This window comes from Aythya marila (assembly GCF_965140915.1).
Source record: "Aythya marila genome assembly, chromosome: 1".
Taxonomy (NCBI): Eukaryota; Metazoa; Chordata; class Aves; order Anseriformes; family Anatidae; genus Aythya; species Aythya marila.
In genome coordinates, this window is record NC_139042.1 from 93,481,589 (window position 1) to 93,509,392 (window position 27,804).

General features: G+C 38.7%; 1 protein-coding gene across 1 annotated transcript in view; it reads left to right on the forward strand.

Annotated features, from left to right (window-relative positions):
- DSCAM (DS cell adhesion molecule) overlaps positions 1-27,804 on the forward strand; it is a gene marked incomplete at both ends in the record, with an annotated part of 475,148 nt that overhangs the window by 403,199 nt on the left and 44,145 nt on the right. The window contains 6 exons of the mRNA XM_082772650.1: positions 8,338-8,491; positions 17,794-17,911; positions 18,725-18,888; positions 21,388-21,486; positions 22,070-22,258; positions 24,336-24,626. Of these exons, the coding sequence (XP_082628776.1) occupies positions 8,338-8,491; positions 17,794-17,911; positions 18,725-18,888; positions 21,388-21,486; positions 22,070-22,258; positions 24,336-24,626 (1,015 nt within the window). The remainder of the gene's footprint in view (positions 1-8,337; positions 8,492-17,793; positions 17,912-18,724; positions 18,889-21,387; positions 21,487-22,069; positions 22,259-24,335; positions 24,627-27,804) is intronic.

Genomic DNA, 27,804 nt, shown 5'->3' on the forward strand with positions numbered 1-27,804 from the left:
ATCTGCCTTATCTGTAGCAGACACCTACTATAATATCACTAGTACTGGTCTGTCCTCTGATCCTGCCGCAAGACAACATTCCATGTATTCATGACACTCTTTTACACAGTGAGCAAGCTGTCCTTCACACATTCCCAGACATCTTTCCTGAAGAGTCTGCATCCCTCCATTGCAGCACACCAATTATAAGTGCTATCCACCATGCTACCACAATCTCGGTGAGGTTGTAGCTCTGCAACTATACACGGATTTCTAATTGTGTATTCTCTAGAGCTACACGGAGTAGAATACGAACATATTAAATGGGTCCTAAACCATGCAGCTCTTACAGGAGAAAGGTCAGATGCTGTCGTGTCATGTTGTCTCCTGGACACATCTGCTTTGTGCCTTGTGCTCTTCTTTGTCTGTTATAGTCACTGTCCTCAAGCACACCTACTTTGAAGTCCCCTCCACTAAGTTAGCAAGCTTGTTTGCAAAGATGTACTTTCCACACTTTGCCACATATACTTCAACCCTGCTCAATACCTCTCACTCTTTGAGGAGAGTCCTGTAGTTGTACAAGATGTTATACATTTTTTTTTTTTTTGACACAAGATTTTTCTTGCTTTTGTCTGGCAACTGCACAAATTCTTACTCCATGTGTAGTGGTGTTGTATCATACTCTCTGACCCACAGCTTCTCTCTGGTCTTAAAGACAAATAAAACTCTTGGAGAGCAGTACAAAAGCAATTATAAGCAGGAAGTGATTGTTGTTGTTCCGTGGAGACTTTGTGGATAAAGGTATGCTGAAAGTCTCTTAAAAGAGAGGGAAAAGTAACTGTCAGGAGAGGACTAAGCAGATAAAGTTACTGGTGAATGGAAGCTTATTTAGAGTCAGCAGAGTCTGTGAGGTTGAATTTTAAATACCTTCTCATTGATTTATGTGCTACCAGCAGTATTTATCACTGTGCATGCAAAGTACATTTCACAGCATGAAGATATTTATGTTTACTAATTCTTGTTCTTTATATAGTATAGAACTAGTCTATAATTTGGCGGGTTATTATAAAAAAAAACATATTTAGAATGGTATCTAGAAGATGTCCTTTTTAATACACCACACGTAGTGTTTACAGCTTTTTCATAGTTATGTCACAGCTTTGTTACCAGCTCCCAAATATAACACATTTATTCTTTTAATTGCTTTGCCAACTTTAAATTTTTTGCCTATCTTATTTTTGTCATGGAGCAGATCTCAAGAGAGATGTGACAGAGTATAAATTAATTCTGCCGCTGTGCTGTTTGATGCAATTTTTAAAAGGTCTTCTTGCAAAGTCCTACTAAAACAAATTTGATATTGATTTTTTCATAAAACTCTGGTTTTGTCGCACTACCTAGTCTCACATACACATATATCAGTATAGTCTAACAATAAGTCCTTGGCATCAGTTGCAGCTTATTTCAGCAGGTATGGATTTGTCCCATTCCGTATTGTACAGACAGTAGAGGACTCGGGACCAGAGGGGGTCACACAATTTGTGGTTTGACTGAAATGCTCTGAACAAACCTGGTGACTTCTTGGGGCTACCAGAGCAGGCAGTAGAGCTACTGTCAGCCCAGAGGAGGTCTCATGACCTTCCTGTGGTTACTTGGGTGTGACACCACGTAACTGCTTCCCTGATCATGAGCCCAGGGATATAGATGAGCACTCTGGCCCCAGTGGGTTCTGCAAAAGGACAAGCAGATGGTATATATCTGTGGCTCCCAAGCAACAGAGTTCTTGGCTACATGAGCTACCTGGAGATCTAGACAGTGGACTGTCTCCTGGGCCTAGTTTCTGGAAATGGATTCACAAGTCTTTCCTGCAGGTGGGAAGGCAGGGAGCCACCTCAGCTCTTTACAAAATCTCTGTCCTTCACTTTCCAACATTTCAGTTCAGAATTGAAGAAAAAGGAGAAAAAATGTACACAGAAGATTCATTCTGTTTTGTGCACAGCTTATAACAGTTAGCTTCAATAGCACTGAGTGAGAAACGTCATATTTCAAAACATGAGCCAAAATACCAAGACCTGATTAGAAAACGTTATATAACCAAAGTGATGTCCGTTTTCACTGAAAGTGTGAACTGGTTGTTGTTGGCAGCTCTGACAGCCTGCTTAACTGTGGAAGGAAGCAAGGCAAAAAACAGCAGATTTGAAGAAAAATAGTTGTCCATAATCCCAAGAAAAAGTCTGTAGGCAGAGTTTTACTTCTTTAGGGAATTCACTGAGAGAGCACACTCACAGGTCTGTCTCAGAGACATAGTAACTCAATCTTTGTAAAACATAGTAAAGTACTGATTTCATGTTAACCCAATTCCCTTTAGGTAAAAATTACCTATTGTAGCCCCCATTACTGATAACTTATCGGTCAAATAAATCCTAAAGTATTGTTTCCAGGTGCAACAAAGGTCTGAGGTAGAGCAAGGTAAACAATTCTCTGATACTGTTGTGCAAAAACTGTAGGTCTCTGTATTTCAGCCTTATAGAACTAAAAGCTTACTTTTATTACAGATGTTTTTCTATGCTCATTGTCAGCCACTTCTACACTGTTGAATGAACAAGGGTTGTGGAGCAGCTCCTGGCCCCAGGAATAGGTGACATTGACTGACAGCAGTCAACAAGGCTTAGTACTAGCCCCTTTAAAGCAGATTTGTTTTGAAGAGAGCTGTTTAAAGTAGTCCAAAAATGAGCCAGATTTCAAATTCAAAAGCAGTGTGGACCATTGTGTTCAAGGTCCTCAACATACTTCCTGGTTCTCCCCCATTTAGCAATGAAGATATAAAACTGATCATTATAGGAGGCAATGAAACCAGGGGTTCCTTATTGTGCACAGGAAAGAGCAGCATACATGTATTTATCTTTCTTGAGTCAACTTCTGTTCAGTGGTTTTGGTAGTGACCCAGATAATGAAATAGTGTGCCTATTAAATTTGCAGGAGATACAAGAGTGAGGGGGATTGCAAGTACACTGGAGACAAAACTAGAATTCAGAATGATCTTGATAAATGGGGAAATTGGTCTCGGAAGAAAAATAGATAAAATTTAGTGGAGGTAAAAGTGCATGAAAATGTGTCCTGGTTTCAGTTAGCACAGAATTAATTTTCTTCCTAGTAGCTGGTGGAATGCTGTGTTTTGGCTTAGAATGAGAAGAGTGCTGATAACACCCCGATGCTTTAATTGTTGCAGAGCAGTGCTTATACTAAGCCAAGGACATCTCAGCCTTTGCTCTGTCCTGCCAACGGGCAGGCTGGGGGGTGCAGTAAGAGCTGGGAGGGGACAGACCCAGGACAGGTGACCCAAACTAGCCAAAGGGGTATTCCATACCATCTGACGTCATGCTAAACAATATATAGGGGTGGCTAGCCGGGGGGAGGGGGCCGGACTGCTCGGGGTTAGGCTGGGCATCGGTCAGCGGGTGGTGAGCAATTGCATTGTGCATCACTTGTTTGTACATACTATTATTACTTTCGTATTATCACCATTGTATCATCATTATTATTATTGTTATTATTATTTGTGTTATTTTTTTTCCTGTCTTATTAAACTGTCTTTATCTCAACTCACGGGCTTCACTTTCCATTTCTCTCCCCCGTCCCAGAGAGGGAGGGGGGAGGGTGAGCGAACGGCTGCGTGGTGTTTAGCTGCCGGTCGGGTTAAACCACGACAAAATGGGTACTATAAACAACCAATTATAGAGGTAGTAGGCAGAGAGCCAGTGGCTAGATTCTTCACAGGAGGATTTTTAGGTTATTTTGTATCCCAAGATGAACTTCACCTAGCATTATAATACTGTTGTGAAAAGCCAAATGCCATGCTCAGAGATTGTCAAATAGAGATTTAGAAACTGTATTTGAGAAGCCTGTGGAGCAATGGTAGATGGTACAAATGACAACAGCATATATTATTAGCAAAGATGTGATTTCTTGGAAAAGTTGAAAGCACTGGAGTTATTAAGTCATACAAAGATAAGGGTACTGATGAGGAAAGGAATGACAAATCTTCATGCAGATTAAAGACTGGTGGAAATATGAAGGTTAGAATTCTCTGTGTTCCTAGTAAACTGGAAAAATAAGATATGGGCTTAAACTGCAGCAGGAAACTCAAGGTAGACTTTAAGAAAGCTTTCTAATAATAAGATTAGTTAAGCAGTGGAATAGTTCATGCAGCTTAGGGAGTTGCAGAATCTTCACTTATTGTAAATCCTCAAAATCATGTTGGACAAATATTTTTCCGAAATTGTGCAGCTATAGTTGAATCTGGCATAGAGAAGGAGGATAGACTTGGGTGAACTCTAAAGGTCCTTCAGCCATGATTCTATAGTCATATTTTATACTTAAATTTGTAGTGAAAGCACACGTGCTACTCTATGTAGTACAAATATATATATTTAATTTTAACAATCAGGCACCCAGCATTAAGGTAAATAACTCATATGTTCTCATACTTCACAGAACACTCTGCAAATCTGCCTTTCCTGCTTTGCACTCTTGTCATAAAAGTCTCCGTATGGCTTTCTCAGTTCACCTCCGTGTTTCCTCACAATTTGCAGAGAACAAGAACATATAGATCTTCAATGTGCCTACCTTACATCAGAAATTGTGTATATGCGGTTGTAGACAAGGTACAGACAGGCTTTGACTCATGTAATCTTCCAGTACAGAGTAAATGATACCTGTTACCTTAATTCCCTACTTGGGAAATTCCATGTTTGCTTGAGTACTGTTAAAAACGTAATTTTTGAATTCACCCTTTTGATTTTTTTTTTCCTGTTTGTGTTAGAAAATACAACAATCAACCAAACAAGCAAAAAACAGTCTAAGGGTTCTGAGTTTATGCACATCTCCTATTTATTTGCCAGGAGATGGCATACTATTTCAAAGCATACAAAGCAATGCATACCAGTTCAGCTGAAGTTGCATCAGAAGAAAACAATACTACCTGCAGTGGCTGTTCCTCAGGATCTCTTGCTGTTGCCTTGTTTGAGAAGTAGATTGACTGCATTCTTGTAAAGGGCTTTGATTTGACTTTATTATGCACAGCTCTCACTGGCTTTTTAGAGTTTTGTCCCTGTCTGTGCTCCTTAGACAGAGAGATGAAGATGGGAGAAAAATTAGCTTATCATCTATAAACTAAATTTAAAAAAATAAAAATAAGCAGTTGAAAAAAATCCATTGAGCAAGCATGTTACTGCTTTTGGGATAACATAACAGTAAATGTTTCATACTGGCACATGGAAAGACCAGTATGTGACAAGGTGACATTCCTTTAATTCTTTTTCTTATTTCAATTGTTTAATCTTCTCTTTGCTGACAAAGCTCCATTTTTTTCTTCTTGTGTAATGAAAATCTCTAGCATGTTAGTCTAATTGAAATGACAAGTAAAAGTTACAAGTAAAATTGATTCTTTGTCACTGGAGCATCCCCAAGTGTTTAACAGAGAATGTTAGCTGAGGAAACAGAAGAGATATGTTAACCAGTTAGAAACCAAAATCTTTTGCTATAACAGTTTCTTTTAAGAAAACAAGAACCACAAATTTAGTGAAGGTATATTTTCCAGAATCATTTTTAAATTAATTTAATGAATAATTGAATTTATATTTGAAAGGACTACAATTGGATATGTATTAATAAAGCCGATCCTCTGTAGGAGGAGGAATGGAATTAAAGACAAGGCATTTAAAAAGACAATAGAGAAACTAATTCTGTGATTCTTCTGCCTTTGGAGCCCCAGGGAGAGAGAGATTCTCTACTTTGAGATTCTCTCACAGCTGACCACGCTGCAAATGGGAATTTTGGATGGTTGGTTGTTTTTCTCTTACATCAGCCCTGAGAGCAGGAGAGTTTTGTAACAGTGCTGTATCTCCAAGGCTGAGATTTTCCTTTTCTACTTAGATTCTCTCTTTGTCCCAAACATAAAATCTCTACTCCCCAAGTTGTGTTTAGCAATTTTATACAAGGTTCTTGTCTGTCTGACTATCCTAGCTTCTGCCATGGTAGAGGGGAGCTGAACAGTAACGCATTTCAAGCAGGAGATCTGCAGAATTATGGCTGCCTTTGGAAGAGTCTAGGGAAAAAAATAAAAAAATAAAAAAAAAAATAAAAAAAACAGTATACCTTTAACTGGAATGATGCTTGCTGGAATGAAATTTTAGCAATGCAGAGGTCTGTAATGGTTTACCATATTCACGTTCTGTCCATGTGTTTTAGAAGGTTTTTTTAGCTTGTGCAAGATGGCTGCATTAATGAGTGGAACCTAAGTACCAGAGACAGCCTAGCCTGTTTGACTTTCAAATTAACCCTAGGAAATACTGCTTCATGAATATTAAAATTCGACTTCCTGTGCTATGATCAATACATTAATTTTTATGTATAACCTCACAAAGATCCAGCCTGTCAAGCCACAGGCATTTGTCCAATATTCTCATGTAAATGTCAAGACAGATGGCTCTCAAAACCTGTTGTAATATTTCATATAATAATAGGAGTGTCTGCCTGCACTGACCTCTTCATATCAGAAGTGGAAACCCAGGCAAATGCTTGCTAAATGGGACAAACTGACTTGGCATTTTGACAGGAGCAATGAGATTGTCTAGAAAGTATAGTGAGATTGTGAGCTGGAGCAAACCAGTCTCCCCAGAAAAGTTTATAGAGGAAACAGGTTGTGGTCTCACAGAAGCAAATAGAAGCACACATTTGTATAAAAGCCAGGGAGGTAAATACTTTAGTTAATAAGCACATTATCTTGATGGAATGTTTTCCATCTTACTCAAATTAAGATGTCTTCAGGACAACTATTATTGAGCTAGTTATGAGCTCACTCTAGAGTTGAATGTTGAGCAACACTTAGAGAGCTGATGGGGAAAAATAGGTATGTCTAAGGCATGATTCATCCCACTGCAGTGTATGTGTCCCAAATAGACCAGAAGAACCTTGCCTTAGATGTGCATGTTTCTTTGCAGTGTCTCTAACGGGAGTCAAGGTTTAGAATGGCATAGATCTATCTACATGTCTTCACTGTAGATTTCAGAAGGAGATGAGATGAATCCACCCTCCCCTAGCCACAGGATATGCCAGATCAAGAAGAGAGAAACACAGTGACACATTAAGTAGCTGAAACTGGCTGCCAGTTTACACTGAAGAGTTATTTAAAGACACCTCAGAAAAATAAAATCATTTATTTGGAATTCACTTTGAAGAGTCAACTATATATCCCAATGCTTTCAGCTCAAACTACCTTTTGAAATGCTAATCAGCTGAAATTGGCCTTTACCAGCAGCAGGTATTTGTATATCAAAGAGTTTCCTTGCACACCTTCTGTCAGTCTGAATCAAGTTTAGATTGCATTAAAAATAACATGTCAATGTAGATTCGCAGTGAAAGTTTCTTTTCTACGTCATTAATATTCTAATTATTTTTAGCCTGACATTAGTTAGCTATTGCTATGCTTAATATGGCATAGGAAAGTGAGCCTTTATTGTTCCTTCTAATGGTTAGTGACCTATCTGTTTTTACATGGAAGAATTACAAAGCTCATGTCAGAAATGAAAATGGCTACACTGAATACTGTAATACTGCTGAGGCATGATGAAGTTTCCCTTCTCCTCCATGAAGGAGTAGAGCTTCTTGTGGACTATATGCCACAGTGCACAAAAATATAAATCTATATTCTCCAGACTCAACTAGCATTTCCTCCAGTGCATGTACTTCTTCACTGCTAATGCAGCTAAGTAGTGGAGATGACCTTCAGCTGGGAATCTTTGAATGAAAGTAATTTTATGATAAAACAAAACTAGACTCGTGGGAAGTTTGAATAGTCTATTACAGAACAGTTTTATTTCTTGATTCACTCCATTACTAAGGGAATAAATCACCAAACCCAGGGATAAGGTACACTAGCACAAAGGTTCTAGGTGACCTATGGAGTAGTAAACTCCAGTTTTCATAGCAGATGCAGTGCTGAATCCTCTTCTGTTTAGTCTAAACCAAAACTGGTTTGTCAGAACAATTCATGGTACAAATTTGCCAAATACTTTAACTTAAATTGCTTATCCAACCCTGTAAAAATAAACAGACACATAAAAATCCTAAGCTAAATAAATAAATAATTTGTAAACAAAATATAGGCCCAAATTCACTGAATATAAATTGATTGCAATGAGTTACTGTGTCTGCTCTGTTTATTGCCATTCACCATCTGTGTGGAGCAATTGATACTCATTCCAATTACCCTGAAGTAACAGGCTTTGTAGCACTCAGCTTAGCAGACTTTTCCAAATACCATTTATTTGAGTTTGGAAATATTTGTCTCTCCTGTCACAGGTGATCAGCGAGTTTGAAGCCTCTCCCGACTCATTTTCCTACAGAATCCCCAACCTGAGTCGGAATCGCCAGTACAGCGTCTGGGTGGTAGCAGTGACTGCTGCAGGAAGAGGCAACAGCAGCGAGATCATCACTGTAGAACCACTAGCAAAAGGTATGATGACAGCACTTTTTAAGCAATTCAGAATTTTACAATGCTAATTACTGTTATAATTGGCATGTGGTTTATTTAGGTCTCATTGCTTACTAAGTATGGGATTTGTCAGTAGCAACTTCAGTTCTCTCCAAAAGTTAGGTGACAACTCTCAGCTAATTACCCAAGCTTTTGCAGTAGTCAGCAGAGAGAGAAAGAATGATGTGCTCCTCTAGGGGGTAATTCATCCCACCTACCACAGAAGGAAATAAATAGTTTTTTTGAGCATTTTTTATCTTCTTTTGTTGGGTACAGAGAGTTTTCAGATGATCTCCCTCCCTTTCTGAATGTGCCTCCTTTTTTTTTTTTTTTTGGTCACACAAGATAACTTCTTTATAATTCCTCTCTTTACTAATATCTCTTGTGTACTCCACAGGTACTTTGCTACCTTCTGTGCTAAGCAGTCTGATTAGTATATCTAAACTCTGAACAATAGTTCTCAACTTGCATTTTTATTTTTTTTTTTTATATTAAGTTTGCTGCTTCTATTTCAAATCTGAATATGATGTGCCTCAAATCTTCCATATTTTCTTCCAGCTGTATTTGTTGTTCTAAAAAACATATATTACTTGCGCCCATGTATTCTTAATTACCTGTTCTGTGAGACATGATGCTCACAACACTATTGGTCCTTAGTTTGGAAATAGAAACCTAACATTTTATATAAGAAGGTGAGAAGAATTCAGTCAGACCCACTCTTTAAACGGGGTATTCGGCCTGATTTTCTATCTTTTCCATTCAAATTGGTAATATGAGATCATTTGACAATATGAACCATGTAGTGCACAGGTCCCTAAAGTTGCAAAAGTAGATATATTTGATTGACTTTAGAGTTTTAAAAGCCTGCTATGCTTCAGTCATATTGCTAATGACGTAATAATGTAAAGTGTCTAGTGCTTTACAAAGACAGATACTTCTTTAAAAAGCATTACAGAACTTCAGCAAAATGCCACCAACATGAAAGCATTTTCTGCATGGAAGAGCATATGCTGTCACCATAGGGAGGCTTTCTGTTCCTACCTACTCAGATGGTAGCTAACCAATTTGATGACGGAAAATTAACTATCAGAGCTATTGTCATGAATACCAGTGATGGTGTTTGGAGGGTACTATTTTAACACAAAAAAAAGTAGTTACCAATACATAGAAGTTGAAAACAGAGCTCCTCCGGCTTCTGATGGGAACTCACATGTCTTCTTTGCCACTTTTTTTAGGCCAAAGTTTTTACCATATGAGATGGATATTTTTCAACATGACTGTAAGAAAGTTGTATGAACTACTGTGTTTTCCTACTGTAGAACACCATGGCAGATTTATTGGTGGTAATGTTGGCAGGGTCTAGCAAGGTAAAATGGCATAATTTGGAAGAAACAGGCAAATGCTTGCTCCCTATTACAGGTTGGTTTTGCCAACTGGCAAGTCACTTTTACCTTCAGCTTCTTTTGATATCAGGCAGTTTCTGTACATTCTTTCAGAAAATCTTTTCTCTTATTAGCTATACAGTGTTAACCTGAAAGGTTATGAAAAGTCTAAAGGATCTGAAAAGTCTGAAGCTTTTCCATTGTTGAATTCCTTGTAGGACGATTGCATACAACATTTTGAACATTGGTGACACCAAAGCTGAGATCTTAAAAGGTGGATGAGGAACATTGGAAAAACACCTCAAGGAAGCAGGGCTAAGGTTTCGATGTGTGCTTGTATGAGAAGACAAGGGTACTTTAAGGAAAAGCAATTATTTACTTCAATATAGGCAAGTCAGTATGGAACGGATGTTATTTTGAAGGACAATAGAATGCATCCAGTCAAGGTTAGAACTAATAGTTATACTCTGATATAAAATTTTAATTAGATGATGCTAGAGGAAAAACCTCTCTTACAAATACACGCTTTGGACTGAAAAAAAAAGTGATGAATAATTTGTATGAAATTTAACAAGGCCAAGTGCTGGGTCCTGAACTTGGGACACAACAACCCCAAGCAGTGCTACAGACTGGGAAATGAGTGGTTGGAAAGCTGCCTGGCGGAGAAGGACCTGGGAGTACTGGTTGATAGTTGGCTGAATATGAGGCAGCAGTGTGCTCAGGTGGCCAAAAAGGCCAACGGCATCCTGGCTTGTATAAGAAGTAGTGTGGCCAGCAGGGCTAGGGAAGTGATTGTCCCCCTGTACTCAGCTCTGGTGAGGCCGCACCTCTAGTACTGTGTTCAGTTTTGGGCCCCTCGCTACAAGAAGGACATCGAGTTGCTTGAGAGAGTCCAGAGAAGGGCGACGAAGCTGGTGAGGGGTCTGGAGAACAAGTCCTATGAGGAGCGGCTGAGGGAGCTGGGCTTGTTCAGCCTGGAGAAGAGGAGGCTCAGGGGCGACCTTATCGCTCTCCACAGGTACATTAAAGGAGGCTGTAGCGAGGTGGGGGTTGGCCTGTTCTCCCACACGCCTGGTGACAGGACGAGGGGGAATGGGCTAAAGTTGCACCAGGGGAGTTTTAGGTTGGATGTTAGGAAGAACTTCTTTACTGAAAGGGTTGTTAGGCATTGGAACAGGCTGCCCATGGTAGTGGTTGAGCACCATCCCTGGAGGTCTTTAAAAGCCGTTTAGATGTAGAGCTTAGGGATATGGTTTAGTGGAGGACTTCTTAGTGTTAGGTCAGAGGTTGGACTCAATGATCCTGAGGTCTCTTCCAACCTAGAAATTCTGTGATTCTGTGATTCTTTTGAAAACTTAAGGAAAGTGGCTTTTCTTTGGTGGTTTGCGTGTTTGCTCTCCAAGAACTATTGGCCCCAAGTAGGACTTGGAAACTTCTCACTTCCACTTTCATTGGCTCTACACAGGTCAGAGTACTCAGGGAGGTAAAAGAGAAGTACAAGGTTACGGTTTCATGCAATAAATATTTAGCTCTTCTATCTGTCTATGGCACATGATATTGTTGAAGCCAGAATTATCCTCTATATGAAAATATCTTTTAGACAGACTGTAGGCATTGGAATAGGCTGCCCAGGGAAGTGGTTGAGTCACCATCCCTGGAGGTCTTTAAAAGATGTTTAGATGTATAACTTAGTGATATGGTTTAATGGAGGACTTGTTAGTGTTAGGTCAGAGGTTGGACGAGGTGAACCTGGAGGTCTCGTCCAACCTAGATGATTCTGTGACTGTGTTTCTGTAATGTGTTGTGGAAATTTTGATGGGCATTAGGAATACTGATACATTGTGATTTTATGAACTTTGGATATAGCCAGGTTAGAAATTATTATATCGTGTACAAGATTTCCTGTATGAATGCATCACTGGGCCTTTTAGAGAGTTGGGAGAAATGGTTATCAGTGATGAGGACAGTGGACACACACATAAAGAAGGATGGGCAGAGTTAATAGCCTTAAAGATCTTTCTCTCCCCAACACATCTGAAACAAGTAACACATCACAGTTGTAGAAGCAGTTGTAAACTAATTTTGCCAAAAGAAGTGCAAATGGGATGCAATATGGGGAGGGGAAAGTCTCCAGTTCATGAACATTTGACTGACCATTATTCTGAACTTGTTTGCTTCCTTCTTTCTCCACTTATTTCACAGTAACTGTCCAAACAATGATAATATCATGACAGCTAATGAGAGTTAACTTGGAATTGAATTATGCCAACTTAATTATAACCTCCTTAAGAACCCCTCTGAGAACAATGAGAATGACTAGATAGGGGGTTGATGTGAAATGGCTAGTCCAATTTAAATGAAAGCTTAATTCAAGTTAACATTTCTTCCTTTAGTGTCTCAGAACAGATTGTTATTCTCTGTAATTAACTGTCAAAAATAAGCAAATACAACCCCAACAAATGAAAAGTAACTACAGAGATAAAAGTTCAGTCTCCATGTAAGCAGATTATGTCCCCCCAAATTATGCTTCATTGTTGTCTTGGAAGTTGTGTTTTTAGCCTATCAAATATATATAAAAAACAGAAAACCTTGCACGCACCTTGTTCTTCTTGTTTTCTGATCATGGTTGATTAAGAATGGCATTTCCCAGCAACATGACGATGACAGAACTAGATGTATAGTAATCTAATCCTTTTGGAAGAAATCTCTGACTTTAATGTTAAGTTTCTCCTGTTCTTGTAGACTACCTGAGCATTAATGTTTAACAGATTTGTCTCCTAGTCTATGTTGCTTTGTGTATTTAATGTTTTTAAACTGCATACAGGACTGACATGATACTATACACACCTTATCAGTCTGTTTCTTTAAGAATTCAGCGTACAGGAATACACACTATATTCTTTGAGAAAGTAAATGAAAGAGACTCCTAACCCATGGTATTAACTGATTGCTCTTTTGTTTGGATTAAGCTGCAGTGAACTGCCATGGCTCTTGTTCCCCCGTGCCTTTAAAATCTGGTTGTGTTCTCTAGAGAAAAAAAATATGTTATGGCATCTTGCAAAGAAGTTATGGACACTTCTTCCACGACAGTTAGAGTAGGTAATAGAATTCATAATTTAAACAACTAAACACACAGAAAACCTCATTATCATGAGAAAGCTCACTCTTCAGTGAAGGTACCTCTCTATCTTCAATTAATGACTGTATAATTTGAAATAAATACATGTATGTGGTGGTTTTACCGTGCTGGGCAGCTAAACCCCACAACTGCTCTCTCACTCCCCCTCTTTTAGATGAGGAGGGGGAGAAGTAAAGCAAAGAACAACTCACGGGTTGAGATAAGGATAATTTAATTAAAGGGAAATAATAATAATGATTAAATAAAGATTATTATGAACTAAACAATTTAACTAAAGGGAAATAAAAAGGGAAAGGGGAAAGGGAAAAATAAAAAGAAGGGAGGAAAACAAACAAATAAAATAAATGAAGGCTATATGGAAGTGCAGAGGAAAGAAACGACTCTCTGCTTCCCACAAATGAGCGATGATTGACCACGTCCTTGAAGCAGGGCCTCAATGCACGTAGCCGGTGTTCAAGAGGAGGACCAACGTTTTCCCAACGAGAGGCCACCCCTCCCCTCTTCTTCCTGTTTCCACCTTTTATTGCTGAGTGTGACATCACATGGTATGGAATATCCCTTTGATTGGTTTAGGTCAGCTGCCCTAGTGATGTTTCTCTCCTCACTGTTTGCCCACCCCCTACGAGGGTTAGAGAAAGGCCCGATGCTGTGCCGCTGCTGCTCAGCAGTAGACACAACACTGGTGTGACAACACTGCTGTTCCAGCTACAAGTGCAGAGTACGGCACTGTATGGGCTGCTGCTGGGAAGGTTAACATTCCAGCCAGACCCAGTACAATGTATGAACAGACATGGTCCTAATCCAATGTCATGCCATCCAAGGTCAGGCTGGTGGGTAGGTATTTGCGTAGCTTTGATAGCAACAAGGCAAGGCCTACAGCTGAATTGCCTACATGCTACACAACGTTCTCTTGGCTCAAAAGGGAGAGTTCTATGAGACTCAAGGTATTTCAACCTTATGAATACATCTTAATATTCCAAACCTATTACTGTCAGATGAACTTCACTAGGCATTTATTTTGTTACTAGTTTTCTATTGTTTGTGTACCTGTTAGCAGTCTCAGAACATTACTAGAAGTTAAGCTATAAATAAAATTGAAATTAAGAATTTTCATGTTGTTTTACCACCTCGTTAAAAGCACTCAGTGCATGAAAGAAATAGATAATGCATAAGAAGCTGTGGCTATTTTCACAAAAATAGTCCTCTATGCTTTGTAATGTGCGCTTCTGAGTTATGATCTGCAATCCTACCACTGTCCTATGCTGCTGTGAAGTTTGTATTACTTCTGCACATCACAATGCAGTGAAACACACAGGATATTGAAAATCAGAACTACAACAGAAATGTGTTCTAGAGATATAGCACCAAACCTATGACTTAATGAAGTATTCACTGTTAACTACTAAAAATAAATGAATATAAAAAAAAAAAAAAAGTTTGGTAATAATGGTGCCAAGTCATGCTGAAGGCTTCAGCAGGATTCCTGCATTATACATGCTTTGTTCTAAAGTGGCAGCAGTTAGAAATAGCTGAATATTTTGAGAAACACTGCTGGAGAGGTGGAGAAGATAGGGAGAAAAGGATTAATATCTCATTTTAAATGAGATTTCAGACTTCATGGTGCAGAGGGAATGCCTGCATGGAACAGGAATTCGAGTTTCTGACCACCAGTGTTCAGAATGCCCTAGAGTTACTAGGAGCGGGCCAGATGCGTTTTGTAGGCAGTCATTGCTGACAGCATCTCCTGCTGCTTTTTAAGATTGCTCGAGTGCCATTAGACATCTCCTGCAACAAAAACCTAACGTCACTGAAGAAAAATGAGCCTTGTAACACTAATTTCAGTGGCATCAACATTTCTTATCACATATGCAGTCTTTGGGTAGAATGAGCATTTTTCAGTTTCAGTAGCTAATTAGCCCATGGCTTGTGGTAGTATAGGCCTTTGTAAATCTTTTCTAGAAGATATATCTTTAGGAGTGCCACAGTGCAAAGCAAGTCTATTTCATTATACTTAATGACCATTCATTGTCTTAGCATTATTCAGGTGTATCACCTCCTTGAGGTAGCACAAGCAGAAACACCCTTCTCTGAGGCTAACCATCAGAGCAGCCAGGAGGGAGCCAGGTCTGTCTGTTCAGCTCCTGTAATGCCAGGAGTGGACATACCAGTATTTGGCAGCTTGGAAAGTAGCATTGTGGCAACACCTAACCTGGACTTTTTCTGTTACACTAAATCTTTAAAAAGCTATTATGTTTTCAGTTAAAATTGTGACCAAAGAAATATCTCTTGGGAAACTTAATCTTCCACAAGGCTTGAAGAGAACATAGGCTATACTGTCCAAACTGGTCGTATAATCTGTGAAATCATTTCTTTTTACAAATATCTCAAATCCCACTGCAGCCCATTGAAGTAATTTCCCTTCACTCTAAAAGGTTTGCTCCATTATGCAAGATTTTTTTTTTTTTAATATTATTAGTAGAGGATAAAAACCCATTGAGATGAAAAATCACAGTTATATTTGATGCTAGCTAGCATTTTTCCAGTTGGTGCATAAAGGATTATTAAATGCAAGGTCTGATCAATGTGGATGATTAAAGTAGATCAGGATTAAAAATACAGTATTTTAAGTATCTGTATTCAGTATGTGTCTTTGAAATGTATGTTTAAAGTCCAAAAAGAATTCAGTTTCTATCAAGTGTCATTTTTGAGTAATAAATCTCACTGAAACTTAACACAACTTTAGCGTTTATGTATGTTATAGACTGAAACTACACAGGTGATACTTTGTTTATATGTTTAGCTGACCTGAAAGGTGACATGAGCAGAACTGATTTAAGTGTCTGTTCATGTTTGTGGACTTCACATATACTCTTTGAGGTGTATTAACAAGTTAACATATGAAGGTTTATTTTGCTTAATTCAGTAGCTGTTGTAACAAGCCTGTCCATCTTAAAGTTCATGGGAAAATGTCATGTTTAAAGAAAAAAAAAAAAAAAGTTTGAATTCTGGAGCCAATAGGGCAATTGGGAAATATATTTAAAATATAAATTCTCACTAGAACTTGGCATTAAAATAAATTGAGCTTTCTCAGTGAATAAAAAAGAAAGTAATATTTCCAGGCACTGTATTAGAATCTGTGCTTTCTCAGAAAACAGGGAAGAGAAACTTCTGTTGACGTGTCTTGAGCTCCTTTAGTCTCAAGGTCATAAGCTAAAAATATGTAATTATCTCTACATTTTTCATAGGTTCTTTCATAGAACATTTTCCAAAAAGAAGCCACTCTTATTTCCACATTTGAAGTCAGTGTTGTTGTATAGCTTAGCCTCTACAGAAATACCTGACAGATAATAATACAGAAATATTAATTTGTGGTTGTCTTTTGAGTTCTAATACAAACTTAGTAAACCCAAATTTTTGTTAGTTTGTTTGTTTATTTAAACACATAGTATGTTTGTTTATATTACTCTGAGGATATATCTACACACTTGAATGAACTTCTCTAAGGCACCTAAAAGCTTCTCTGTGTATTCAATCCAGTATTTCGGAGCTCTGTATAAGCTGTTCTAAAATCAGCCATGTTCATTTCTGGTAATTCTCAGCTGCCAGAATGGCTTCAACTTGTCATTGCAAAAAGTGCTGAATACTCCTTTCTGGCTCCACTCCCTGACCAAAGCGGTGGCAATAAGCCATCTTGCCTTTAACTGACCTGGAAAAAAACTACCAACCCAGTTTGAATTTCTTCTGTGGAATCACGCTTATGCCACCCCATTAAACAGTATGATTACTGTTGGAAAAAGAAGTTATCTGTAGTTTTAGTCTCAAATGTTGACTAACACCACCCTGTTGCTAGGGATAAAAAATATACTGGACTACATAATTGCATAAATCATCTCATCCATGGTGAAAAATCTATTTTTCAAGAATAAAGACCAGTTTGGACAGCAGACAGCAAAGTATATTTCTGAAGAGCTTGATATGGTCCATTTCTACAAAGAGTTGAGAGAAGTATGTTTATTGTAGGTAACCAGAATCACCAGTTTAAAAACAAAAAAAAATAAGAAAAGAAAAAGAGAGAGAGAGAGAGTTAACAAGAAAAATTATGATCACAGAATTATAACTGAGACATGGAAAGAGCTTTTCAGAAATTACCTCTTTCATAGGAGAGGCAAGTTAAAACAAAGATAGCTCCTGAGCCAATGAAAGCGTAGTTTAGTAATTAAGAACTAATCCCAGTAACCTAAACCTGACAGAGAAATTGAGAGTACGTACAACTTTCTCCTCAGGAGTATAAGCATTGGTTTTCTCATAGTTTAAATGAAGCCAAGACTTATTATAACAAATGTCATGGATCAGTAATTTAGCTTTGGTAAGATACCTGTCAATTGCAGACCCTTCCTGCTGGAATTTTGGAGAGAAGCAGCCATTTCACATAATTTTCATCCATAATATTTACTACAAAGCAGACAAAGATCAGCAAAGATGATCAATAACCAGTTTTACTCTTTTGTTCTACAAGCACTCTTCCAGTCTTCCTTTTCGTTTCTCTGCTAGTTATTTGTCTTCCAGATACTAAAACTGCAGCATTTGTTCTTAAGTAAGTAGCTGTTATTATGAATTAAGTGGAGTAAGTTACCTAAAAGCATGGCTTTGAAAGAGATGGGTTTGTGTTTCAAGGTTTAGTTCTTCGTGTGTGTGTTTCCCTTCAAATGACTGTATGAATGAATAAGCACCTCATTTCAGTCTTCTCACTCTCTCTTGCTCAGCTCCTGCCAGAATTTTGACGTTCAGTGGCACGGTGACAACTCCCTGGATGAAGGACATTGTCCTCCCTTGCAAAGCTGTTGGAGACCCAGCTCCAACAGTCAAATGGATGAAGGATAGGTAACCAGCAACTAAATGTATTACTCAAGTAAAGTCCATGTGCCTAAAATCCTGAAGATGTCAATGCTTCATGACAGAGAAGGATTAGAAGATAAGAAAAGGGTCATTTGTGGGGACTGCATACAGTCACAGTAGAGCAGAAGTTCAAAAATTCCTTGAACTAAAAGTGATTGGATGTGGTGATTAGAAGGTATCAAAAAGAGAAGAAAAGTTATGAAGAAGGGGCAAAAGTTAAATGAAAATGTTAAATCTAGATGACCTTTCTCTTTTAACTTTAGGGCCACAGTAGCATTTCAATCTCAGAAAAAAAATGTCTGATACATTTCAATCACACTGTGGAGTGTATAAACAGTGTATAAACATGAGCCTTGCACATTTCTTGTTTTCCCTTATTTTGTTTTGATCTGTAGTCTCACAGTTTGACAGAGTCACACATGGAAACACACATGGACAATAATTTTCATCCAAGCACTGTGTAAGCAGTGATACTGCAGTGCTCTGATGCCATCTTTTGGATTGATACACATAACCTTTTTTTTTATATACATATATATATAATGATGTACTTTGTAGCCAGGAACAGCCTTTTATTGTTACATTTTATGAAAGAGCAGATAGAAGAAATGAGTTCTTTAAGTGAATGGCAGGTGTTTCCCAGCAGAAAGTACTCCTTTGTTATCTTTATAAAGGAGGACCTCCCACCACCCCATACCCATCCAAATTTTCTTTTCATTCTTAGTTGCTTCAAAAACATCCAATTCTGAGTAATTTTGTAACTTCTTTAATGTATGCATTTTGTTTCCTGTGAGGTAGTAACGGGACACCCAGTCTAGTGATGATTGATGGGCGAAGAAGCATCTTTAGCAATGGCAGCTTTGTCATCCGTACTGTGAAAGCAGAAGACTCTGGATACTACAGCTGTGTGGCCAGTAACAACTGGGGATCAGATGAAATAATTTTGAATTTGCAGGTACAAGGTAAGAATCTATCTTGTAATTGTTATCACAGCTATTAACTGCTATGTGATTGTAATACATAGGTATGTGTGTTAGCGGGTATACATAAAATATTAGTACTAATCTATGTTAATAAAAATTTCATTCTTCCAAATTAATGAAGAAAGTATTATGCATGTCATTTTGACTCAGATATCAGTATTTTCTTTTATGGTAGATGTTTTGCTTTTGATGGAATGATTAACAAACTTGCAGTTAAGTCTGCATACAAGATTTGGACGTTGGATTGACAACTGTTTGCATTCAGTTATTTTCATGTTATTTACCAAGAAGGTATGACCTTATGTCTTCTTCCAATAAAAAGTAGATGTATTTATTTAAAAATTACAAAATTCGGAAAGAGAGGAAAATCTTGTCTTTAGCTTTTAAGAAGCTGTCAACAGAAGTTTACCTCTGTACTTACACTGGGAGCAAAAACTTCATTATCCAAGAGCAGAATTTTTCTGATGGAAAATATGAGGAAACATTTAAAATGAAATTTTAAATTCCCCGTCCCAGGTCCTGCACCTGGGAATGGGAAACCCTGGCTGCATGTACAGATTGGGCGATGAGACTCTGGAGAGCAGCCTAGAAGAGAGGGATCTGGGGTCGTGGTAGACAGCAAGTTGAATATGAGCCAGCAGTGTGCCCTGGCAGCCAGGAGGGCCAACCGTGTCCTGGGGTGCATCAAGCACGGCATCGCTAGTAGGTCAAGGGAGGTGATTGTCCCACTCTACTCTGCGCTGGTGCGGCCTCACCTCGAGTACTGTGTGCAGTTCTGGGCACCACAGTATAAAAAGGACATGAAACTGTTGGAAAGTGTCCAGAGGAGGGCTACGAAGATGGTGAAAGGCCTTGAGGGGAAGACGTACGAAGAACGGCTGAGGTCACTGGGCCTGTTCAGCCTGGAGAAGAGGAGGCTGAGGGGAGACCTCATCACAGTCTACAACTTCCTCGTAAGGGGGTGTCGAGAGGCAGGAGACCTTTTCTCCATTAACAATAGTGACAGGACCCGTGGGACCGGGGTTAAGCTGAGGCAGGGGAAATTTAGTCTGGACGCCAGGAGGGGGTTCTTCACAGAGAGGGTGGTTGCACACTGGAACAGGCTCCCCAGGGAAGTGGTCACTGCACCGAGCCTGTCTGAATTTAAGAAGAGATTGGACTGTGAGCTTAGGCACATGGTCTGAACTTTTGGGTAGACCTGTGCGGTGTCAAGAGTTGGACTTGATGATCCTTAAGGGTCCCTTCCAACTCAGGATATTCTATGATTCTATGATTCTATGAAATGTCAGGATAAGGTCAACTGGTACATATTGCCAACTTCTTTTCATATCCATGTTGAAATTTATATAATGTATTTATTGGAATAGAATAGAATAGTTCGGTTGGAATAGACCTTTAAAGACCCTCTAGTCCAACTGCCTGACCATTTCAGGGCTAACCATATTAATGAGGGCATCATTATTGAGGTGCTTGAGTGGGTCCAGAGACGGGCGATGAAGCTGGTGAGGGGCCTGGAGAACAAGTCCTACGAGGAGCGGCTGAGGGAGCTGGGCTTGTTCAGCCTGGAGAAGAGGAGGCTCAGGGGCGACCTTATCGCTCTCTACAGATACCTTAAAGGAGGCTGTAGCGAGGTGGGGGTTGGTCTATTCTCCCACGTGCCTGGTGACAGGACGAGAGGGAATGGGCTAAAGTTGCACCAGAGGAGTTTTAGGTTGGATGTTAGGAAGAACTTCTTTACCGAAAGGGTTGTTAGGCATTGGAACAGGCTGCCCAGGGAAGTGGTGGAGTCACCATCCCTGAAGGTCTTTAAAAGCCGTTTAGATGTAGAGCTTAGGGATATTGTTTAGTGGGGACTGTTAGTGTTAGGTCAGAGGCTGGACTCAATGATCTTGAGGTCTCTTCCAACCTAGAAATTCTGTGATTCTGTGAAATTATCCAATTGCCTCTTGAACACTGGCAGACATGCAACATCAACCACTTCTCTAGGAAGCCTGTTCCAGTGTTTTACCACCATCATTGTATATATTTTTTTCCTGAAGTAAATAAATTTTTCCTAACATTGTTGATATGTGAAAAGTAATGACAATACAGGAGTACACATTAACAGTAATGTCAGAAAAGAGCATATGAATTTGCATACCAAGAATTTACTACTCAGGAGATGATCTTATTCACACTAAGGCAAAATTTGAACAAATGCTCAGATGTTATTTGTGTTTTAATTAGCTGCAAATTTTCATATCAGAAAATCAAGGGTTAAGAACTGAAAGACAAAACTGTGTAAAAAATTTAAACATAAATGAGAGCCTGTCTGCTCTTGTCTTAACCAAGGATGTCAGCCAAATAGACACTTTGACAGAAATAATTTGCATTTTTTTTCAACTCAAAACAGTTATTTGATAAATGACTGTTAGGTGGGATTAAGATCACATCTAATAATTTGAATCTATTTTCTATTTTTAACTATTTCCCATCCAGTTCCACCAGACCAGCCAAGACTGACTGTGTCCAAAACTACATCTTCCTCCATCACTCTTTCCTGGATACCTGGAGACAATGGTGGCAGTTCTATCCGAGGTAATACAATTCAGGTTAATTGCAACTTCTTCATAAATTGTCATATGTTGACAGGATTAGTATATAATTATGATTGGCTCAAAAAAATAAAAAAAAAAAAAGAAAAACAAAGCAATCTGTATTGCTGTCAGTTTTTAATGTGCACCATCATAGTGATAACAGCTTTCAGCAAATTGCAGTTTCTCTTGTGGTGTTTTAATCACAGATTTAATCACTTCCTTCCAGTGTATCCTCATCTGTTATGACAGTTACACTCTCTGATTTTCTAGACATGTAATCTCTAACCATTCATTTTTTGAGGGTCCAGGTTCATCATCTGGTCTTTATTGCTGATTTAAGGGTATTTAGAAATGCCTATCCCTTTCTTTTCCCTTTGAATCTATCATTAAAATGATATTCAAGCTCTTTTAACGGAAGGCAATGTATGTATTGCTTGATGTCTTTTAGTCAGGGGAGAGCTGTATGTCTCCCTGTGCGCAGGACTTTTTTAGCTTCATGACGTCTTTGAAATTATTTGTTGTATTATCTTCAGAATTTGTGATTCATGTCAGGTTTATCATTACCATTTGTGCCTTGCCTGCAGGTTATATTTTGCAGTATTCAGAAGATAACAGTGAGCAGTGGGGCAGTTTTCCCATTAGCCCTAGTGAGAGGTCCTACCGTTTAGAAACATTGAAATGTGGCACTTGGTACAAGTTTACTCTAACTGCGCAGAATGGAGTGGGGCCAGGACGCATCAGTGAGATCATAGAGGCCAAAACACTTGGAAAAGGTATGTTAATTTGCATCCCCCTTTGCCCACCTAAAGCTTTTGCATTGTACTTTAGATCTCAGTTCGATTAGATGATGGGTTTGGATATTTTAATATTGGGTTTGGAAACATTTCCAATTGTGTCCATTTTGTCAGTGTTATGACAGAAATGGCTGTCTCTGTGAGACTCAACATGTGTATCAGCTCATATTTTTTCTTTATATCAGTTACAATTTTGTTCAAAAATGGGTTGATAGATACTTGGGAAGTCAGTATCGCTGCTATCACAGGCTATAGCAATTTCCAAGAGGAAATTGTTTCCTGTACTGATGTAAAAATTCAGGATGTTATTTGTCTGGGTGCTGAAGTAAGAGGAGAGTACGTTTATATGCAGTGCAAGTGGAACCAATGTCTTATTTCTGCTCTGAGCTAATATTGCAAGAACTATGCAAGTAGCAAACACCCTTTGAACAGAATAGGTGCCAAAAATAAAGGAGAAGTTTGCATAAAGTTCTGCAAGGCAAAACAACTAAAATTTATGGAGTTTTCAAGTAACTGAGCAGTGGGTCCCATGGTCCAAGTTGCTGAGGATAGTTCTACATGAATATGTCTCACAATTATGAACAAATTTGGCACACACACAGTTAAAGATGAAGTCCAAGGAGTGGAGTAGTTTTGCATAATGCCCTGAATATAACCCCATCTTGCACCTCTTCACACTGGTTATGACTCTCTGATTTGAGAGTTGTTTCATAATAAGGTCAGTTTACAGTGATAGGTATGTCTCTCCTACATACTATTCATCACACCTGTGCTGTTGCAGATCTCTAGAGTGTCACAGCAAGGTGGAAAATTTTATTTGACACTCAATGGCATAAGGAAGACCTGGTATGCAGTAGATGTAACTGGTATCGTTTGCTGAAGCTCAGGAGAGGCAGCAGATCACCTCTGTACATGCTGAGATTATTGGTGGCCAGGGAAAATGATCCACTGACTTTAAAGAAAGTGACATGTAGAGAACAAGACGATGGATGTTCTAGATTTCTTTGACTGAAATGAGGAGAGATTTATGCATGGTACAGGTAACATGCAAGTAGTTCATGAGAAAGCAGATTTCTCACCCTTTTGAATTTCTCTGGGATTTGATATTAGTACCTGTGTTACATTTACAGACTGAACAAAGTATTGTGTGATTTAGAATATTAAAATCATTCTTGTTCATGTGAATGATGAAGAAGCATCTCTATCTAAAGCCATTAACAAAGCCAACCAAAATAAATCAAAATCCACAGCAGGAATCACCAATTTCTTTTAGATTCCTGTAGACGTGAGTATATATTTTGGAACATCATCAAGAAAGGCAAAAATAAAAAAGGCCTCATAGGATAAGATGCTGCTATGACATGGGATAAAACATCATATTATAGATGATTTTTATTAGCTTTGTTGTAGTTTCCAAAAGTAAAAATGTTTTTTCTGCTAAGCAGTTAGCAGAATAATACTTTTAAGTACTCTACAATAATCTTAATGTAAATAACATTTGCTTATGACCTGTTTTGTCCACCTACTGTTATTATTTCAGTTCTAAAGTGCCACTTTAACTGTCAGTATACCCCTACTACATGGAATTGTCAAAAAACTTTATATATCATCTGAAACCAACATTAGATCCCAAAGCAAGACCAGTATGTAGAAATGCCAACCTGCCAACCCCTTTCTGAATGGAAATATCTTTTCCTTTTCTTTTTTTTTGCAAGGCAGTAAACAGAAGCATTTAATGATATGAAGTTTCTGCCCTAGATTCACAAGCTGACTTTTGCCAATAAGTGCAAACAAAGAAGTCAGGTCCATACAGAGACATATGGATATTTTTCACATATGGATTTGAAAATCTAGGTTTTTGAGTCTGGTGCATAGTGTGAGAAGAAGGCAAGGGGAGGGGGGGAAGGAGGTAGCAGGGAAAGAATTGAATATATAGATATTGAGTCTGGTACAGCTAGAACTGTACCAGAAATAATATATTTTAATATTATTTTTTTTGAGAGCCCTCTATCTGTAATACTCAAGTGTTTCACTTGAAATATATCATTACGTCCAGAGCCACAATTTTCGAAGGAACAAGAACTCTTTGCTAGTATCAATACCACAAGAGTGAGGCTGAACCTGATAGGCTGGAATGATGGTGGCTGCCCCATCACCTCCTTCACCCTGGAGTACCGTCCGTTTGGAACAACAGTATGGACAACTGCTCAGCGGACATCCTTGTCAAAGTCCTACATACTGTATGACCTCCAGGAGGCAACCTGGTATGAACTGCAAATGAGAGTATGCAACAGTGCTGGCTGTGCAGAGAAACAAGCCAAATTTGCAACGCTTAATTATGATGGCAGTAAGTATATCTCTTTAGTTACATGTCCAAGGTACTGTTTTTATTCTGACTTCTTGTATGATGCTTTTGCTTATGTCTCTCTGTCTGTCTGCTTTTTTTTTGTTTTGTTTTGTTTTGTTTTGTTTGTTTGTTTTTGTTTTTTTTTTTTTTACACAAAATCCTTTTTAAATCTGGTTAGCTGTGGTCTGAGAGGGGTAACTGTCTCAAAGATGTAAAATGCCTATAGATTTCATGACACTAGGCTGCCAGGCAGAAAAGAGGAATTGTTTATTTGTCCTCACTGAGGAAGATCTCCAGCACCAAAATCAATCGACCATCAGACACATAACCATAAGACACCAGGTGTCATTACTTCCAGTGCTCACAGGAGCACTTGCTAGTATTTCATGCATCTCTTCCACAAGATTTTTGTCGTCTATACAATTGGTTCCTGCAGCAATTTATTACGGTGACTTGCCTCATTGCCATTCCATGCAATGTCCTTGTGACACAGCTCAAAACCTGTTATGTGACACAATGGAGCAGCTAACTAGCTTGTCTTCTGGGAAAGCCTCCGGACAATACCCTCTGAGGGCAAACGATGGCAGTGCTATTATCCCTATTTACAGACAGGGAAGAGTGAAACTAATGGGTGTGACAGATGGCTCTGTCATGCTCAGCAGCAGGGCACAGGGGATGGAGGAATTGTTGCATCCTGCCTTTTTGCCAAGGGTTACTGCCCACTCTTGCATAATCCAGAACAAGAGGGTGAGAGCAAACACGCCAATTTGTCATTCACTTCAGCTCATATCCTGCTGTATTTATTGAAAGTGATGGTGGCACATGTGTGCTTCTGCTGACTGTAGTGGGGAATGGTGGTATTTCTGGCAAAACAGCAGCACAGATGGCTCCAGATGGCGATCTCTTGAATTGTTCTAGTGTGAATTGCCAGAGCTTTTCTGGAGACGTTCAGTGTAATATGTTGTCATGTTGCCAGAGATATTGTGCTGCATTGTGCAATCACTTTGCTACATCTGTACTGTTAAATTAAACAACAGGGCTAGTGAGCAAGTTCAAACAAGAACAGATAATTGCCCAGCTACAGCACCAAATTGCTAACAATTCATAACTCTGTATTGTTAACACATTTCCCGGCCACAGAGCTGGGAAAACCAGCATTCTCCAGGAGAATCCCCTGCTATGGTTCATGGAAGAGCAGGCGACAAGGCCCGTTCCCAGCCAGAAGTGTAGGCTATGTATCTGTCAGGGCTTAAACCTCTGCACCTTTCCCATCTTCTAATGCTACCACAGTCTTTGCACTTGCTAACCATCAGTTCTTGCAGATAACGAACACATGCTCTTGTAGCTGTCCTTTCACGAATAACACTCACCACACTGAAAACATGAGGGGATGTATCATTTTGATAAGCTGCCACAGGGCCCTCATATTATTTCAGAAACTCCAAAAAAAATTGAGATTTTTTTTTTCTCAACTCCTGAGGCCTATAGGAAAAGAAGATCCAAGTACTTCCAATACAAATGCTGACAGATCTTGCTGGGAACCTGTTTTATTAAGCAGTAAATGTCAATAACTTCTTCAAATATTATGGGCTAACTTATTTCCATTTTACTTAGCTTATCTTCTTTCCTTTCCAATTTCTTTCTACTGGAGACATAACTTTCAGTTATCCTTTTTTTTTTTTTTTTTTTTTTTAATATTCACAGCTGTTGTTACATTTATATGGCTGGGATAGTCTTAAGACATATCTTAAACTGCGATGATCTGCAAATGCAATTCTGGAACCTCAAACTCCCACTGATAAAACTGCAATCAAACATATTCTTACAATGACCTGATCTGAAATGTTGTCAGACTCTGATTTTTGTCTACGTAGCTTGTTTTCGTATGTTGTGACCTGCATGCCATTTTGATTTTGTGTTACTCCATGGCATCTTTAAAAGTGAGAAAATGAAACAATAAAAATGGTTGCAGCATTAAATTTCCTGGGCCACTGCTTTTGGTCAGCTTGAAAATTTTTCATTTATGGCATTGATGGTTTTATTTGTCAAGCATGCCTTGCCAGGACTTTATTGTGCCTCAGAGAGGCAATATGATCTCAAATAATAGCCACAGCATTGAGAGGGGAAGACATGACTAGAAAAGCAAATTTCAGTTTTCAAGTTTTCTGAATTTGTTATATTTGATGCAGAACTAAAATGATAAGATCATCCTTATTATCATTAAGTAGACTGAAACTGGTGTATTCCCACATAAAGGGTTTTATGGAAGAGCTTTTTCAGTGCTTCTAAAACAAAATATGTCCCTACAGAGTCCCAGCTTCCCATTCATTCTTTGATAAACTGTAGCCTTAAAGGTGCTTCAGAGCTGGAAAATGATGTCTGCCAAGAAAGCAGTACGTTCAAACAATAATTCCTACAGAATCTTTTTGCTTTCATAGACAGTGATTTTTATTTTTTTTTCTTTCACAAAAACCATGCCATTGGAAACTTTCTGGCCAGCATTTGCTTTAGAGTACTAATCCTTCCTCTACCATTGATTCCTTCTGTGATATGAGATTAGCTCCTTCCAGCTTCTAAAGGTCACAACTGCCCTTAGGGTAAAGCAGATAGAAGGATGGTTCTTTTAAGATCTAAGAATACTCCTATGAATGTTCTAGGATACAAAATGCTACAAATGAGTTAGAAGCATTAGTTGTCTTAAGCTAAAGCCTTTGCAAACTTTGTAGAAGTCTTTGAGTTACATCTTCTTTCAGTCAAGAAAATTTTCAGTTTGTTTGAACTTCAATAGCTGATCTGCACTAGAGCTCCTGAGAAATATCATGGCTAAGTATTCTTCACCTGAAATCTCTTCACGATGAATTGTGTCAAAAGGTTAATGACAGGCCTATGTGCAGGTCTTTGCTTTCTGTTCATAGATATTTCAGCTAACCACTTTCAGCTTGCAGGATGTTGTGACCTCCCTGCCCCTTGTTTTTCAGAACATTTGCACTCAACACTTAAGAAGATATTTTTAGCAATGTGGAGTTGTAGTGTGTAGCACTGCAAAGGAGCTTCCTGACTCAGAGATCAGCTGCTCAGTAGCCCTGACATTAAATCAGATCAGCTTGGTAGCAGGTCTAAACTCTGTTAATTGATTTTAGCCCACCAGGAGACTTTCTACCATGAAGAACACTTAGGA